Source organism: Bos indicus, chromosome 8 (assembly GCF_029378745.1).
Source record: "Bos indicus isolate NIAB-ARS_2022 breed Sahiwal x Tharparkar chromosome 8, NIAB-ARS_B.indTharparkar_mat_pri_1.0, whole genome shotgun sequence".
NCBI lineage: Eukaryota > Metazoa > Chordata > Mammalia > Artiodactyla > Bovidae > Bos > Bos indicus.
This window is the reverse complement of record NC_091767.1, coordinates 10,110,870-10,129,376: the sequence shown is the minus strand read 5'-3', so window position 1 is coordinate 10,129,376 and position 18,507 is coordinate 10,110,870. Positions and strand designations below refer to the sequence as shown.

Here is an 18,507-nt window from a genome sequence, read left to right as displayed (position 1 = left end):
CCACAATGAAAGATCCCACATGCTGCAATTAAGACCCACCACAGCCAAAAATAATCAATTAAAAATATTTACAAAAAGAAAAGTGGGGGAAAGTAAAGGTAAAATTGAGAAAGAGAAGGTTGGAGCCTCATCCTGGCCACCTGGCTGACCCCTTGTCAGCAACTCAGCAGCCACTCAGCATCAGCACTCTCTCAGCATCCCTGCTGTCTCCATGGTGATCTGATGTGATTCTGATGGATGTGACTAATTCATGAACGCTTCCTGGAGCTGGGCCTTGTTGTTGCTAACTCCATTTTCCAGATGAGAAAACAGTGCTTCTGAGATTGTCAACAACTTGTCCCAAATCACTGAGTTGCTGAAACTGTGGGATCAGGCACTGAACCTAGGCTGTTTCAGGCCAAAGCGTGTGCTCTCGGTCAGCAAAGTGAAAAATAAGAAGGTGTTTAATGGAGGAGAACGTGAACATGTATTGAGTACTTAATATATACCTGGCATGTGATCCTCACAACAGTCCTGCAAGGGAGGTATCATTATTCCTATTTTATAGATGAAGAAATTGAGGCTCAGTGCTCACTTCAGCAGCACATATACCTCAACTGGAATAATACAAAGAAGATTAGCATGGCCTCTGCTCAAGGATGACATGCAAACTGGTGGAGCATTTCATGTTTTTACGACAGAAACCATCACAACACTGTAGAGCGGTTTTCCTCCAATTAAAAAATAAAGTTTAAAAAGTATGAATAAAACAGGGAAAATTTTTTAAAAATTGTGGCTCAGAGAGGTTAAGTAACTTATCTAAAGTTGCAGTGCTTAGTAAAAAAGCCCCGGTCTGGGGCATGTCACCCCTTCTCAGTGTCTATGCTGAGAGTTTTGTACTTTCTCTCTGAAATAAATCCTGTTTGCTTGCTACCATAAAAAAAAAAAAAAAAAAAAGCCAGGTCTCTCAGACTGCAAAGCCCATATTCCATTAAAAAAAAAAACATTGTTGTTTTGCTCCTAAATTTTATTTATTTATTTGGCTGCTTCACGTCTTCACTGTGGCATGTGGAATCTAGTTCCCTGACCAGGGATCAAACCCAGGCCCCCTACACTGGGACTAGTGTCTTAGCCACCGGACCACCAGGGAAGTCCCCCATATTCTTTCTTATTCTTTCTTCCAAATGGAATTCTCAGGAATTTCACGGATTGAACTACGTAATTAAAAATCTCTCCTTTAGATATTTTTAGCTCTGCACATCCAAACCAAACACCTATCTGACAGATATGTCAGAATTTGAAAGAAGTCTATTGAAGACTGCTTGCAAGAAAACCACTGTATAAACTATGTTTTATAAATTCTTCTGTTTTAATTAATCAGGTTTTCTAAAGTTTGAAGGAAAAAAAAAGGAGACAGAGACCAGTTTTTAATGATTTAGAATTAAGATTCATGAATACACTGGATTCTTTTTTGGTATTAGGGGAAAGCAGAGAGTAAATGTGGTGGGAAACTTTGAGGGTCCAGAGATTCAGACTTTAGCCTGGAAGAGACATTAAAGAGGTATTTTAGGGACTTCCCTGGTGGTCCAGTGGCTAAGACTCTGTGCCCCAATGCAGTAGGTGTGGGTTCAATCCCTGGTCAGGGAACTAGATCCTACACGCCACAAGGAAGATTGAAGATCCTATGTGCTGCAACTAAGACCCGGTGCAGTGAAATAACTACTTAATAAATAAGATAAATATTTAAAAGAAACCTGTTATTTTAAAAAAAGATGCAATTTTAACTTATTTTAGAAATAGCTTGAGTGTCTGCCAGTCAACAGCAGAGCTAAGGCCAGAACCTGGGGTTTCCCAATGCTTAAACCATTGTTCTTTCTTAGATGTGAACCATGAATTGCTTTAGAGAATACTCCTTTCTCCTCGTCTCTTAATCCAGATAGGGGGAAAAAAAGTGAAAAAGCTTAAAGACTATTAAAAAACAATCAGGACATTAAGAATCAAGTTATCCTGAAAGGAGGTCAAGATGGTAACCACAGAGGCTGGAGTTAAGGGGAGGAGCACCAGGCAAGATAAGGTCTTATCTAAAGCAATTAGAGTAAGCAGGCAATTAGAAGCTTTTGTTACTTGTATTTAGCTGAACACTGTGAACAGAAAGCTTTTTGAAATCCTTGGCTAAATCAAAACCTGGAAAGTGAGGACTTCTAACCTTCAAGAAAAAAAGTTGAGCATGAGACAAAAAGGTATTTGTTTTTATACTTAACTTGGTAGGAAAAAAAGAAAAACAAAAAACAGACAAAAAACAAGATGTCAGCTCAGCTGGGTCCCAATTCCAGCCCTGGGAAGCCCAAAGCCCACCCCTCTTGGTTTTATTTTTAAGGATAGCATTTTTCCCCCCTCCTTGGCCAAGCTCAGTGTGTGGGATCTTAGTTCCCTTACCAAGGATTAAACCTTCACCCCTTGGAAGCATGAAGTCTTAACCACTGGACTGCCAGGGAAGTCCCGCCCTCCCCCCCTTGGTTTTTGTAAATAGTCCTGAAGGGCTTTCTTGGTTTCTAGTCTACTGAGATCTTGCTTCCATGTGTAAATTGAGTATAATTTTCTAAAGAGATGGAAAGCAGGCTTTTTACATCCCAGTAATAGGGAACAAATTTGATTGGGAATGGCTGGGTTACCATCTAACACTTTCATTTTCCCCTGCCCGGGCTTAGCTTCCCTCCATCCGGCTGGCTTTTCTTTCCTGGTCTTATTTCTTTCCTCTCCGCCCTCTGCCCCCACTCCCCTCTAATCTCCAGCCTGGCAGGTTTTCCCTCTCCTGGAGTCCAGGTGCTTGTAGCATTTGCTCCTTAGTGGCTTTCCCCTAAGGAGACAGCTCCCTCCTTCTTCTTCCCAAAAAGGAATCATGGGGCCAGCTGTTAAGATTTTTTTAAAGTATTTTTTTCATGTGTTTACTCAAGATGGGAAAATCTCTGAAGTTTAAGGTGGCACCTGGCTGTCCCGTGGTGCTTATATTTTTTCATGGCTTTGTTCTGTCTGGAATTTTATTATAACTAATGATGGGACTTTCTTAATGGTCCAATGGTTAAGATTCTGGGCGTCCAATACAAGGGGTCAGAGGTTCAATCCCTGGTCAGGGAATTAAGATCCCATGTGCCACATGGTGTGGCCAAAAAGCAAAACAAACAAACAACCACCACAACAAAAAACTAATGGTAATGAACATACCTTGATGTTTATATAATTTTAATAAATCACCTTCAAAATGATAAAGCATCAGTGATCGAATAGACAGAGAGTCGCTCAGTCGTGTCCAACTCTTTGGGACCCCACGGACTGTAGCCCGCCAGGCTCCTCTGTCCATAGGATTTTCCCAGGCAAGAACATTGGAGTGGGTTGTCATTTCGTCTCCCAGGGGAATCTTCCCAACCCAGGGATCAAACCCATGTCTCCAGTATTGGCAGGCGGATTCTTTACCACTGAGCCACATGGGAAGCCTAGCTTCTATCAAGGATTCACACCAAAAGGTGGTTCAGTGAAGCAGCTATGATGAGGCAGTGCTAGAATTAAAAGGGGAATCAGGTACCCTTGAAACTCAAACCTAATAATAGTAGAAAACATCACCAACTCACAGCAATACACACAGATTTGAAACTGTTTCCTTGAGAATGTTTCTGTTTAGAGGGAGGACTCTAATAACTCATTCTAAGTAATGACAGGCAAACAGTGACGATGCCTCAGTGACCTGATAGCCGTGCCCTGGAGAGAGAGCCGAGAGAGGGGTCCCCAACCTCCGGGATCTAATACCTGATGATCTGAGGTGCAGCTGATGTAATAATAATAAAAATAAAGTGAACAATAAATGTAATGCACTTGAATCATCCTGAAACCATGCCCCCTTCCCCAATTCATGGGAAAAATTCTCTTTCATGAAACATGGTCCCTGGTGCCAAAAAGTTTGGGGATATTCAAAGGAATGTTCTTTGTCCTTCACACCCGCGCTGTTTGTCTTCTAACCGCCCCATCTCACAAAGCTTTAACCTCTCCTAGAGTCACATGCCTCTTCCCACTTTGAGGGGCAGGGTGCACGCCAGTGCTCAGGCCTCAGGTCCTCCCTGGGCGCTGGTGATCTGTCCTTCTCATCCTGGCTCTGTAAGGCGCTCCCCTAAGTTTTTCCGGCTCCCCTGTTTCTCTAGTTCCTCCTGAATCTTCCTAGATAAACCTGTCTAAATGATGCAAGAACTTTCTATCTAATGAATCTGTGATTTTCTCCACTTTAATCACACCTGGGCTGTGTCTACCACACTCTCTCCACAGCTGCACTTGTCGTTTCTGTTTCGTTTTCAGCTTTCTATTTTACACTAGAGTACAGCCGATTCACAATGTTGTGATGGCTTCAGGTGGACAGCAAAGGGACTCAGACATACGTATTCATGTGTCCATTCTCCCCCAAACCCCTCTCCCATCCAGGCTGCCGCATAACATTAAGCAGAGTTCCCTGTGCTGTACAGTAGGTCCTTCATTATCCATTTTATTGTCAGATTTTATTTACTCCTTACTTTCTTTATGTCCCCTAAATGAATTTCCTCAAAACCCAGTTCCTCTTGTCTCAGGCCCCATAGCTAGTATTTCATTTTCACAATCACCTTGCCTCATGTAGGAGGTTGCCCCTTTCCTCCGAGGGAGGGATGTGGTGGGCGGTGGTGGAAACTGGCGCAGTGGAGGGAGGGGGCCTTAGCTACCCACAGTCTGTGGCCTGAACAGCCACAAGGCTCCCCCAGTGGCAGAGTGGTACAGACTCTGCCTGCCAAGGCAGGAGATGCAGCAGACTCAGGTTGGATCCCTGGGTCTGAAAGATCTCCTGGAGTAGGAAATGGCAACCCACTGCAGTATTCTTGTCTGGAAAATTCCATGGAAAGGAGGAGCCTGGCAGGTTACAGTTCATGGGGTCGCAAAGAGTCAGACAAGACTGAGCATGCAGGCACATCACAGACACCAATGTGGAGTCAAACACTTTTAGAGGGTTTAATTATGTCGTAATGCTCCCTATCATAATTAAGCAGAAATAGTGATTTTAATTAGCACATTTACAAAAACCACACAAGTATGCTTCCCTGGTGGCTCAGATTTTAAAGAACGCACCTGCAATGCAGGAGACCCAGGTTCGATCCCTGGATGGGGAAGATCCCCTGGAGGAGGAAATGGCAACCCACTCCAGTATTCTTGCCTGGAGAATTCCATGGACAGAGAAGCCTGGCAGGCTACAGTCCATGGGGTCGCAAAGAGTCAGACATGACTGAGAAAATAACACACACAAGTAGGTCCATATAATCGCACACTTCACCTACTCATAGCTTAATGGTGTTCCATCCTTGTTTACTTTGCCCTGGTTTCTCTTTCAGCTTGAATGAGCACAACTTTTGAAGTCTTTAATTTATGACTATTTTAACTTAAGCAAGCCGTGCTAGAGGGTGACAGATGGTGAATGTCAAAAACCCAGAGGGAGGGTTTCTGTTTAGCCTTTGATTTTTGTTTTGTTTTTTTAAGCCAGAGAAACGTCCGACTGTGCTCATAGTTTGTAAGCATACGTCACCAACTTTTATCTTCCTGCAAATTCCCTGTTCTCCTCCAGATTTCTCTTCACTTCTGGCTGAGGAGGGGCCGGCAACTAGGCGGCCGCATGCCTGAGTGGCTCGGGTGATAAACTTCATAGTTATTTTTCCCAATTAATGGTTTTCACTGACAATTTTACTGCTCTATTTTAAGCTTCCTCATTCCCTTGGGCCTCCGTACATATGTCTGTGATAAGTCTCATCCCGTCCAACCAGATTGTCTCCTCAGAATATAGACTAACCTATTCCAAAAAGCTCATCTCTCTCTCTCTCTTTTTGGAACATAACACTTGAAAATGCATTGAAACAGAAAGTAATTAAGCTTTAAAGGAGAGCTATAAAAGTGATTTATTCATGAGTACACACTTATCCTTCTCCCAACTGACACCCATTTGATATTAATTTTCCTTTAGTGTGTATCTGCAGCCTTTTTCTAAATCTGTACTACTAATGGAAACTTTTTATTCCACCCTTATTCCCTTCTACTTGGCTCCAAAGACTCTCATATGTGCTGAAAGGGATCCACTGGGGGTACAGAACCACAATTTGGGAAATTCTGCTCTGAAATAATAATGCTCCCTAGTCACAACCACTGACTTTTATTAGGTTGTCAATTAGCTATTTTTTAATTAGGGGAAGAAAGGTTCTTAATTCATTTTTTTCCCTGAAGCTATTTAGAATGCACTTTTCTCATCATGTTCCACTGCTGACAGAACAGCTGCGGAACACGTATCGGGCTGGCCAAAACATTTGGGTTTCTCCATAAGATGTTAGGGAAAAACCAGAATGAAGTTTTTGGCCAACTCAATATCTTTTTCTTGGGCTTGCCAGGTGGTGCGAGTGGTAAAGAATTCTCCTGCCAATGCAGGAGATGCAAGAGAAGGTGGGCTTGATCCCTGGGTCAGGAAGATCCCCTGGAATAGAAAAAGGCAATCCCTTCCAGTATTCTAGCCTGGAAAATTCTGTGGACAGAGGAGCCTGGTGGGCTACAGTCCATGGGACCGCAGAGAGGTGGACACAACTGAGCGACTGAGCACAGCACAATACCTCTTTCTTAGGTCAGTGGAACTTACATTCTACAGATAAGTAATTTCTACAGAGAAATTTCTATAGGCTCCCCTCTCTGACCCCAAAGGACTCACAGAAAAAGAAAGAAACAATGATAATAATACTTCCTTTAAATTGTATAGTTTTCAAAGCAGATTCACACACATCAATCCATCCAAGCTTTTAAAAAAACCGAGGCTCAGAGAGATTAAATAAAGGGCATCTTCAAGGTCACACAGCTAGCCAGTCAGTGTCAGAGACCAGAATTTAAACCATTACTTGATGATTCCCATTAAAAAAAGAAATCAATCTCAAGAATAGGACTATAGAGATCCAGCGTTTTTCATTAACATTGCGGGGGTGGGGATGTTTTGTAAGCAATACTTACCAGCGACTGTGCTTTTCTTAGTTTAGATCTGTCCTGTGATTTATTTTTCTTATCACGTGACTGTCGGTTGAAAGCTGGGGTCATTTCATGTCTTTTCCTTCTTCTGTTAATTGGAGAGCATTGGGAAAATTATAAATACCATTTTAAAGCTTTGGTGGTTGGCACAGCTGTTTGTCTATTTGATTTTGTTGTTCCTGTGGTTTAAAAGATTATCTTCACTCAGCTGGAAACAAGCCAAGTGTCTATCAATAGAGAAGGGGTTGAATAAACTCTGACACATCCACACAATGGAGGACTGTGGGCTGTAAAAAGGAGGCCAGAGTATTTCTTTATTTACCTGTGGAGTGAGCTCCTGGATATATTGTTACAGGAAGAAAGAAGTGGGATAAAGTGGTATGTATTGTGTGACACCATTTCTTTCAGAAAGGGGTGCATGTGTCTGTATTTGTTTATATTTTTTTCATCCGCCCCACTCCCCTCCTTTATGATTTTTTAAATGTAAGGACATTTTAAAAAATAGTTACCTATCCGTAGGATTCCCCTGTGATCCAATTAGGAACACGAAACAGTATTGGAGACTTCTCCAGATACACTTTGTTTTGTATATTTGACTTTGGAACCATCTCAAAATTATGAAATAAAAGAAAAAAATTCCAAAAATCTAAAAACAGCTGATGGTGTTACCCCACACAAAGGAATAACTTCATGGGACTTTAAACACAGTCATTTGTCTGAATAGCCTTAGTAGAACATATCCTAAGGACAAAAACACAGGCAAAGACATCTTAAACTGTTTTCAGTAATCTTATTGTTTGTATTAACATTAATATTTGTTTTTTAAAATGCTTGCATATAATAGGATAAAGTATAGATCCACATTATTATTATTATGAGTATATACCCTCAGGCTAAAGGCAAAATGAACCAGAAACAAACATTGAATTCTAGTTAGCAAATTTGTTTTGACAATGATATGAGTTAGCAATTCAGAAATTACTTCCAGAATTTGTTAAGTAAATATATTCTCTATGTGTATACTTCATATAATATATTTTTTATACAAAATTATGCTGTACTGTGATTAGTCGCTCAGTTGTATCCAACTCTTTGTGACTCCATGCACTGTAGCCCGCCAGGCTCCTCTGTCCATGGGGATTCTCCAGGCAAGAATACTGGAGTGGGTTATCATGCCCTCCTCCAGGGAATCTTCTCAACCCAGGGATGGAACTCAGGTCTCCCACACTGTAGGTGGGTTCTGAGCCACCAGGGAAGCCCATACAAAATTATGTATGTACATATATAATCATAACCATATATATAATATAATCATATATAATATACATAATATAATCATATATATCATATATAATCATATAATATATATAATCAAATATATGTATGTATATCAATGTCACAGAAGGGAGGCGCAAATACAGAAAAGGAAAAGACTATAATGAACCCTATGGTGCTGGATTGGAATTTGAGGTATTAAAATATTAAAAGAAGCTGTAACGAAAGCATTACAGCTACAAAATGCAAACAAATCCTAAAGAAAAGGTCAAATTTACCAATAAAGGTTCATTTACTTTCAATCACTTTTTGCTTCTTGGGGCTTCCCTGGTGGCTCAGCAGTAAAGAATTCACCTGCAATGCAGCAGATGCAGTTTTGATCCCTGGGTTGGGAAGATCCCCTGGAGAAGAGAATGGCAACCTACTCCAGTATTCTTGCCTGGAGAGTCCCCATAGACAGAGGAGCCTGGTGGACTACAGTCCATGGGGTTGCACAGAGTCTGACATGACTCAGTGACTAAACCACCACCACCAGTGAAAAGTATTTGTATTTCACAGTAGCTTCTGTTTTCATCTTTTCATAGACCAAAGAGCCAGTAAATTGTTTCTAAAAGGAAAGAGATGGAGAAGGGCACAGTTCTTACCCTTGCCAGCTGTGTTCAATGGGGTCACAGTTGTCCAGGTAATTGAAGCGAATGATATCAGTTGGATGCTTGTCAGAAGACCTCCAAGGTGGGAGTTCTTTCTCCCCTGGGTGGGTCTTCTTTCTTAAAGAGGAAGAGGATCGGAAAGCGGATGAAGGAGACAGCTTTCCCTCTGGAGAACTGCTTCTAATGGGTTGAACATCCTCGATCACAAACCCATCTTTTGGAGGTGTCTAGAAGGAGAAAATAATTTCTGTTCTCAAAACACTGTAATAAAAACAAAAATAAAACAAAGAACATGGACTTCCCTGGAGGTCTAGTGATTAAGAATCTGCCTGCCAACGCAGGGGACACTGGTTCAATCCCTGGTCCAAGAAGATTCCACCTGCCCGTGTGCCACAACCACTGAGCCAGAGCTCTAGAGTCTGTGCTCTGCAACAAGAGAAGCCATCGCAATAAGAATCCTGAGCATGGAAGGTAGAGAATAGCCCCTGCTCTCTGCAACTAGTGAATGCCCAAAGGCAGTAATGAAGACCCTTTGCAACCAAAAATGAATAAATAAATAAATGCTTTAAGAAAATCAGCATTATCATAATCACCATGATGGCATTGATAATGGTAGCAATGATTACAGAAGCACCAACCCAGAGGTACTTGTATGTGCCAGGCACTGTCTCAGGAAGTATTCCTGCATATTATTATTTTTTGAGGGGGGCGGGTTATACAGTGAGGCATGCGGGAGCTTAGTTCCCACTACCAGGGATCGAACCTGCACCCCTTACGTTGGAAGCACAGAGTCTTAACCACTGGACCACCAGGAAATTCCTGTTCCTACATTACTTTATTTAACCTTCATAATAACTTTAAAAGGTAATCATAACTACTTTCATTTTACAGAAGAGAAAACTGAAGGTAGGATAAACTGATTAATTTTTCCACTACTACTATTAAGACAAAAGTAGTAAGATACAGGTTCAGAATTTGAATCCAGGACTCTCCAGCTTCAAGCCCACACAATGAACTTCTCTATCCTGTATTGACACCTCTCCTACCATATCATTATACAGTTATTCCACAACTGCAGTTAATTTGTTTATAAACATATACATTCTTAAAAACAGTACCCTGTCCTACCTATCTAAAACACAGAGACAATTTCCATTATGCAGGGGTAAACTATAGATTTTATCAATTATCAAAACTTTAGCCATTTCCAAAGAATTGGGAAATGAAGGTCTATTTTTTTTTGAAAGTCTATTTTTTAATTGCCCAAAATGAAAGTCTCTTTTTTGTGTGTATAAAATTCATAAGGGTTTTTATGCAGTTGCAGCCTAAGGGAAGAGGTATTGCTATATTAAGAAGCCATTAAAGCCTTAATTTTTGTTCTTTAAGAGATTAGGGAAGCTTTGCTCAGTAAATTGGTTTGCTTAAATTGTTTGTGAAAATTTAAAAATTCCCCAAGTTCCTGCAAGCAGAATCAGTTAGTTTCTTACCCTTGTTTCAACTGCTCTTTGTACATATTTCTATTACAGAATAGTACTTCGTATTCAATGTGGTAACTATCGGTCTGTGTCCTTGGCCATAGACTGCTGCAAAGTCGCTTCAGTTGTGTCCGACTCTGTGCGGCCCCATAGACGGCAGCCCACCAGCTCCCCTGTCCCTGGGATTCTCCAGGCAAGAACACTGGAGTGCGCTGCCATTTCCTTCTCCATAGACTAGGTGTTAAACAAGACCTCTTCCAGCAAAAATTGATTTCATTCAATATAAACTCAGAAAAATGAAATGAATGTCCATCTTATTTTTTTTATTACCACTGGTAATAAAGAATACATGATAATAAAAAAGCAGTTTCAGGGGATAAAATTTAGGCATGAATGCTAGTAACTATATATATAAATAAACATCATTAATTTTGAAAAGTACAATATATTGACCAATTAACAAAATAGATAATAATGAACACTGATGACTTTTCTGTTAAGTAAACAAAAAATTTGAAAGTTGAAAAAATTTTAAATGCTTTTGTTTGCATATATTGAAATGACCATATATCTTTTCTCTTTTATTCTGTGAATTACATGGACTGATTTTTGAATATTATGCGAACCTTACTCTCTTTGGATACATCCCACTTGGTCGTCATACATTATTCTTTTTTTTATATATTACTGGGTTTAATTTGCCAATTTTTTCTTTGATAGAAAAACTGAAATTTACTATAACAAAGTACTCCCTAAAGAAATTAAATACTAAGCAACAATTTGTCAATTTTCTTATATCAGAACTATTCATTATTTTAAAATATGTGTGTGTTAGTTGCTCAGTAATGTCAGACTCTTTATAATCCTATGGACTGTAGCCCACCAGGCTCCTCCAACCATGGAGATTCTCCAGGCAAGAATACTGGAATGGGTTGCCATTCTCTTCTCCAGGGGATCTTCCCGACCCAGGGCTCAAACCTGCACCTCCTGCATTGCAGGTGGATTCCTTACTATCTGAGCCACCAGGGAAGTGCATAAATAGTTTCTGGAAAAAGAGTTATTGTTGAAGACCAAGTATTAAAATCAGTATTACATACAATACTCAAAACCTTTTTTCTTTCTTTTTTTATTTTTATTTTTTTAAATTTTATTTTTAAACTTTACAATATTGTACTGGTTTTGCCAAATATCGAAATGAATCCACCACAGGTATACATGTGTTCCCCATCCTGAACCCTCCTCCCTCCTCCCTCCCCATTCAAAACCTTTTTTCATTCTACAACCTGGTTAATCACTTTTCTCTCCTCTGCCCCAGAACAGCCCAAGCTTCAGCTATGAAGCCTTTCCCTGCCTATGAGTGACTTTGAATGAGAGTTAAGGAAAGCCTTGTGATAAAAGGAGTCATAACTATTATAATTTTTAAAATAACTCCTCTACCACTGCACTGAAAATTTTTCTTTTTAAAAGAAATTCTCATGAAGAACAGCCATCATTGAAATCAGAAAGGCTGCTTTTATCATTGTAATTATAACAGTATTAATTATGCAGTTTATTACTATATTAAATGTAGAGGGTTTCTACTTCAAGTAAACACAATAACAGGAAACGTAAATGAGCATATTAAGAACCAACTATTCGTATTTCAAAAGGATTCTTCAATTCAAAAAGGACTCACTGCAGCTTTTCTATAAAAAAAAAATCCCTGTGGTTTTAAAAATAATTAAAAAATTTTAATTTACACATAATTTTCAGGAACTCTTCTATTATACAAAACGATGCACAACTCTGCATGTATATAGATCATGCCATAAAGAAAAAGCTCATAAAAATTTCCCATAAGTTATCTAATTAACTGTGACTATAAGAATGAACATAAACATTGGTTATAATGCATAGAAACCCATTAGAAAAATGTATGCTCATATTATTTACTGTTTATGATTCTATGTAAGGACTTTACATTGCTAGTTTCTAAAGTAAAAAGAATTTTAATATGCCCATTATGCCCTTTCCTAATTACTAATTTATTGCAAAACTTTTCTTTATAAGTGATAGAAACATAAACTTCAGTTTGCCTGGTAGAATCACAGAAAACTTGAATTGGTTAAGTAAAATTTGATGACCCATAGGTAATAAATACTGCACATTACCCACAGAATGTGCAGAATTGTGTCAGAATTGTGTTCTGTAGGCATTAGAGACACAGAAATCCAGGAATCCAGAGAGAATGAGGAGCTCCAAGTCCTAACCTAGGTGGAACTGTGGTTTGTGTCAGATGACTTTCAACTAACATGGATATCTTGAAAAGAGCTGTTGAGTTCTTAGAACAAGGGAATTTTGTAGTCATGGTATATTTCTTTTGAACCAAAGGCCTTCCCCAACTTAGTTCCAGAATTCCTAAGTAGCTGATGTTAGTAATTCTGTTGCTTCTTTTCCCAAATTTACCTTGGGCTTGGTAACATGGAGTTCTTTGACCATTTGAATATAATGCTTCTTCCATACACCCTGCTCATAGGGGGTTGGGGAGAAATTGATGTACCAGTTAAACCGTAAACATTTTAGCATCCAGAGCTGATCCAGTTCAGTCAAGTTCTTCCAATGCCAGCTCACCTGGAAAAACAATGTGAAAAAACTATTCAGTTTATATGTCCACTTTCTCTAGGTTTTGAGCTGTCACCCTGGTACTGAGAGAACTTCTTTTTTTTTTTTCTGGAGTGGGTTGCCGTGACCTCCTCCAGGGCGATCTTCCTGACCCAGGGATCGAACCCACTTCTCTGTGTTTCCTGCATTGCAGGCGGGTTCTTTACCGCTGAGCCACTGGGGAAGCCCATGAATGAATCAGAGCAAACATAATTTTAACTAGATAAACCAGGCCTGGAATTCACAACTAGTTTCTTTTTGGTCCTTTTCCTCCAAATCACAGCTAAGTTACCTCCTACCTGAAGTGCTTCCTAACCAGGCAGGAGGATTTTTTTTTTAATTTTTATTTATTTATTTTAATAGGAGGATAATTACTTTGCAACATTATGATGGTTTTGCCATACAGTGGCATAGGTATACATGTGTCCCCTCTACCTGAACACCACTTCCACCTCCCCCCCATCCCATCCCTCCAGCTTCTCACAGAGCACTGTACCGCTTTTTCTTTTTTTTAAATGTTAATTCAGACAGAATCCAAGTCAACTAATATTTATCGAGCACCTATTAACCATCCTCGTCACAACCTGAAGGGCAGTATAATTAATATTGTCCCCTTGCAAATGGGGAAACTAAGCTTCAGATAAGACTTTGGAACTTTCTAAAGATCTCTGGAAGTCTGCATATGAAAGTTATATGAAGGCTACAGAAACTCCGGTTGGTACATTGCTTATTTTTTTCATGATATTCTTCTGTTTTCCCTCCATTCTTATGATTTAACTAAATATAAATTTTATAAAGGGAACACAATGACTAATACTATATTGGTATGTCCTAAATAGCCTTTAAGATTCAATAGAGCATTAAGTATTTATCCTGGGGACTTCCCTGGTGGTCTAGTGGCTAAGATTCTATGCTTTCAGTGCAGGGGGCCAGGGTTTGATCCCTGGTTAGGGAACTGGATCCCACGTGCTGCAACAGACACCTTGTGCAGCCAAATAAATAATTTTTTTTTAAGTATTCAGTACATTCCATTTTCATAGCATTATGGTCAATCCTATACATCCAGCAAACAGTGGAGGTGACCCTATTATGTGTAGTCGTGTTTAAAATAATTTATTCCAGGTTTTAAATAAGTCTTAGTAGAAACTAGAGTCAAGTCCATATATAAAGTTGAGACTAGGCATTCCATGTCTCTTATCAGGAATTGCAGAGATGATAGCTAATCTTCACATTCATTTCATCCTTGGAAATTGGCCTCTTTTTCAAGGTTAACTCAATAATAAATAATGTTTCAGGGCCCCCAAAAGGAGAAGAACACTCTGTAATGGAACTTGCTACCCATCCATCTGTTTATCTGTCTCTCTTCCTCCCTCCTTCCATCCATTGTGTATGGAGTTCTGATTACATCCAGGATTATTTTATGGGCTGAAGATAAGACATGTAGGGGAGAGGGAAGCAGAAGTGGGCACAATCAGGAGAAATAGTAGGTTCAGGATCTAGATGGAGGAAAAGGCTTAGAGGATCTGATACAACACTGCAGGCAGAAACGGAGATCACAACCACTTTATGCAACCCAGAATGAAACTGCACTGCCCTTAATCCTCATATGGGTAGTTAATTCAATCAAGATGTGGAGTTTGGGAGGGAGGGGATGGGGAGAAAGTTTTTCTTAATTCTCACCCTTTTTCTCTTTTGACTTAGATCTGGTTTAGACCCGGGTAGTTAAGTTGGGGTTCCCCCTCTGCACTGGAGGTAGATAAATTTTTGCTTTGTTTTTGATTTTTGCTGCTTTTTTTTGTTTAAAACTAAACAGGAATGAGGAAAATTGAGGGTAGGTAAGAGCTTTCAAAATTGTAAGACAATCCCCACCACATTTTTAAACAGCTCAAAGCTCATCTTGGTGCAATGACTTTATTGTTTACTTTGAATCTAGCTAAAGACCAATTGCCTCACAGTCAGTTCTGGGAATAAAATACGACGCTGAAATCTACCAAGAATGACATATGGTACACATAAATGATAAGATTAGCTATTTCGTATCACATTTCCCTGGAATGGTAACATTCTCATTGTGAAAAACATGGAAAATTCTGAGAAACCGGAAGAAAAAACAATACCAAGAACCCTGTCAATCAGAGATGACCAAACATTATTAACAAGCTGGTAGAGTTATTTTCCTTTCTGTTTTTCAGGTATATATGAAAGCAAAATTGGGAAACTGCATGCAATTTAAAATCATGCTTTCTTCATTTTACACATAATAAGCATCTCTGTTCTTCCAAAACATGTTTTCTAATGACTGCCTAATAATTCATTATATGGCTGAATGATACTCTATTACTGGGCATTTAAAACACTATGCTTTTATTTTTTAAACAAATTGTTTCATTTTTAGAATAAGTAATATGTGTACATCAATACTAAATACAAAGATACCAAGGGGCACATGGTAAAAAAAAAAAGTAAAAAAAAAAAAACCTCTCTCATCCTTGTCATCTAGCCACTCATTTCCCTCCTGAATGCAACCATTGTGACTGGCTTCTTGTGTGCCATTCCAGAAGGTTAACAAATATGGGTACATTCTTTTCTTCTTTCCAAAATGGTAGGACAATTCTGCACCTTTGTTTTTTTATTGATTGCGGAGATGGTTGCAACCAGTCTGCTATTAGCAGACATTTCCATTGTTTCCAACCTTTTGCTACTACAAACAATGATGCAGTATTCTTATACAGACATAAATTTTGCATGTGTTGAAGTATAGGCATCTGACAAATTCCAAGAAGTGGAACTACTGGCCAAAGGTAATCTAATTTTTTTTAATTAAAATTTTTTTTAAAGTTTTTAGCCATGTCTCATGGCATGCTGGAGAAGGCAATGGCACCCCACTCCAGTACTCTTGCCTGGAAAATCCCATGGACAGAGGAGCCTGGAAGGCTGTAGTCCACGGGGTCGCTGGGAGTCGGACACGACTTCAGTTTCACTTTCACTTTTCACTTTCATGCATTGGAGAAAGAAATGGCAACCCACTCCAGTATTCTTGCTTAGAGAATCCGTCTATGGGGTCGCACAGAGTCGGACACGACTGAAGTGACTTAGCAGCAGCAGCATGGCATGCAGGATCTCAGTTCCCCGACTAGGGATCAAACTCACATCCTTGGTAGTGAAAGCACAGAGTTCTAACCAGTGGGTCGCCAGGGAATGTCCAGGAATCTTTGTTTAAAAATTGAACACTACCAAATTGCTCTCCTTGGTATTTGCATCAATTTATCTGCCAACAACATATGAAGGTGCTTGTTTCCCCACACCCCCAACAATATAAAATATGATCATTAAAAAAGAAACTAAAAGAAGAAACAAAGAAACTCAATCCATCTGAGTCACAAAAGATGGCATGAAAACGAAGCTAAGCGTTTTACCGATTTTAGAAAGATCTGCTTCTCTCTCTGTGAACTATTTGTTTACTTCCTTTGCTCATTTTTCTGCCAGGCTTTGATTTCTTTTTCTTCTTAATGTAGATTTATAGTTGTTCTTTAGAAAATAAGAAAATTACCCCTTTGCTGGCAATATGTTTTTTCCCCTGTTTATCTTAATTTTTTTTGGAGGGGGGGCACACTGCAGCAGCTTGTGGGTTCTTAGTTTCCCAAACAGGGGTTGAACCTGAGCCCTCATCAGTGAAAGCACTGAGTCCTAACCACTACCAGGGAATTCCCTCCTGTTTACTGTTTCTATTTATTGACAGTTTTCTTCTCTATGGGGAAAATTTTAATTTTTATAATCACAACTTAAAATCTTGCTTTATTTATAAAGCATATATAATATATATACAAAATATATACAATAAATAAAGCAAGATTTTAAGTTATACATTTTCTTTTGAGGCTCTGAATATTATAGATCACTCACAAAGCCTTCCTTCCCTGCTGCTGCTGCTGCTAAGTTGCTTCAGTCGTGTCCGACTCTGTGCGACCCCATAGACGGCAGCCCACCAGGCTCCCCTGTCCCTGGGATTCTCCAGGCAAGAACACTGGAGTGGGTTGCCATTTCCTTCTCCAATGCATGAAAGTGAAAAGTGAAAGTGAAGTCCCTCAGTTGTGTCCAACTCTTCACGACCCCATGAATTGCAACCTACCAGGCTCCTCCGTCTATGGGATTTTCCAGGCAAGAATACTGGAGTGCGGTGCCATTGCCTTCTCCGTGTATTTATCACATTAGCATCTTATTTCGAGCTTTTCTATTTATGAATGGCCTGCACTCTACACTATGGTCCTCTGCTGTGCAGTATAAGACTATTCTGCTGATGAACCATTATATACATGTGTATACACTTCCCCAACTGGCTAATACTATTTTATGGACATTTAGTGATGGCTTACTTTTTCTCCCCTTTGAGCACTAAATGCACAACCAGACACAAAGCGATGGGGCTAATTCAAACTGCACAAACTAAACGTAGTGAGCGTCTTGTCAGTGCTCGGTTTTGTACACATGCTTTCTTTTTTTCCCTCAAGGTTCAGTGTTTTCTAGGCTGTCTTTACAGAACACCCAACACTGCTTCTTCATCTGTACCTGTGCACAACGACAAAGGCTTCGAGGGTCCAGGAAAGAAAAGATATGTAAAGATAACACCCTTGGCAGCTTGGTAGTAAAATCCAGAGCTTCTGCTGGAATTTTCTCCTGAAGCTTTCGACAGCAGAACTTTTGCTGTGACAGGGAGCAGCGTTCTAACAGGCTTGTCAGGATTCTTCTCCTCTGAGTGTCTGTCCATTTGTCAAACTGGAAAAAAGAAAAAAGCAAAGCAGAACAACAACAAAAAAAAGCTCCAGGTTTAGTCTGACACCAGAGAGAGAGAAAGAACTGCATAGAAAGTTTAGTAACTTATTCCTAACGAACTGCATGCATTTCTTTCCCCAACGAGTACACCCCACGTTTTGCCACCTACCTGTTCTTTCTCACATTTGTGTGTGTGAGCCCAAGCAAGGCCGGTGTGGACACAGATGTGCACCTGACCTCAAAACTTGGAGTTACAGAAAAATTTGGGAGCTGGTCATAGTCATAAACTGAGAATATATATAGACTTGTAAAATATAAATCTTCTTTAACTTCTGATGGGGCTATATCCCAATTAATCCATCACAAATTGAATATATCATAAATTAAAAACGCATGTAATACACTTAATCTACCACACATCCTAGCTTAGCCCAGTCTACCTTAATGTGCTCAGAACACTTACATGAACCCTGATGCTTGTTGCTGTTGTTTAGTCACCCAGTCATGTCCAATTCTTTTGCGACCCTATGAACTGTTGACCACCAGGCTCCTCTGTCCATGGGATTCTCGAGGCAAGAATACTGGAGTGGGTTGCCATGCCCTCCTCCATGCGATCTTCCTGACCCAGGGATCAAACCTAAGTCTCCTGCATTGACAGGGGT

At 39.7% G+C, this 18,507-nt stretch overlaps 1 protein-coding gene and 1 non-coding gene across 4 annotated transcripts in view; one reads left to right on the top strand and one right to left on the bottom strand.

Annotated features, from left to right (window-relative positions):
* Nucleotides 1-18,507, bottom strand: part of FBXO16 (F-box protein 16) — a 61,681-nt gene that overhangs the window by 17,273 nt on the left and 25,901 nt on the right. For 2 of the 3 annotated variants that reach the window (XM_070794415.1, XM_019965830.2), the window contains exons 4-7: nucleotides 17,642-17,848; nucleotides 12,881-13,045; nucleotides 8,955-9,187; nucleotides 7,021-7,123 (exon numbers count right to left, since the gene is read on the bottom strand). In XM_070794415.1, coding sequence (XP_070650516.1) covers nucleotides 7,021-7,123; nucleotides 8,955-9,187; nucleotides 12,881-13,045; nucleotides 17,642-17,848 — 708 coding nt within the window. Of the gene's footprint in view, nucleotides 1-7,020; nucleotides 7,124-7,544; nucleotides 7,777-8,954; nucleotides 9,188-12,880; nucleotides 13,046-17,641; nucleotides 17,849-18,507 lie in introns of those variants that run through there. The other variant, XR_011568000.1, reaches the window with a different exon arrangement.
* Nucleotides 567-673, top strand: LOC139184747 (U6 spliceosomal RNA). Its single transcript, XR_011568301.1, has one exon. It is a non-coding gene; the product is annotated as a U6 spliceosomal RNA (small nuclear RNA).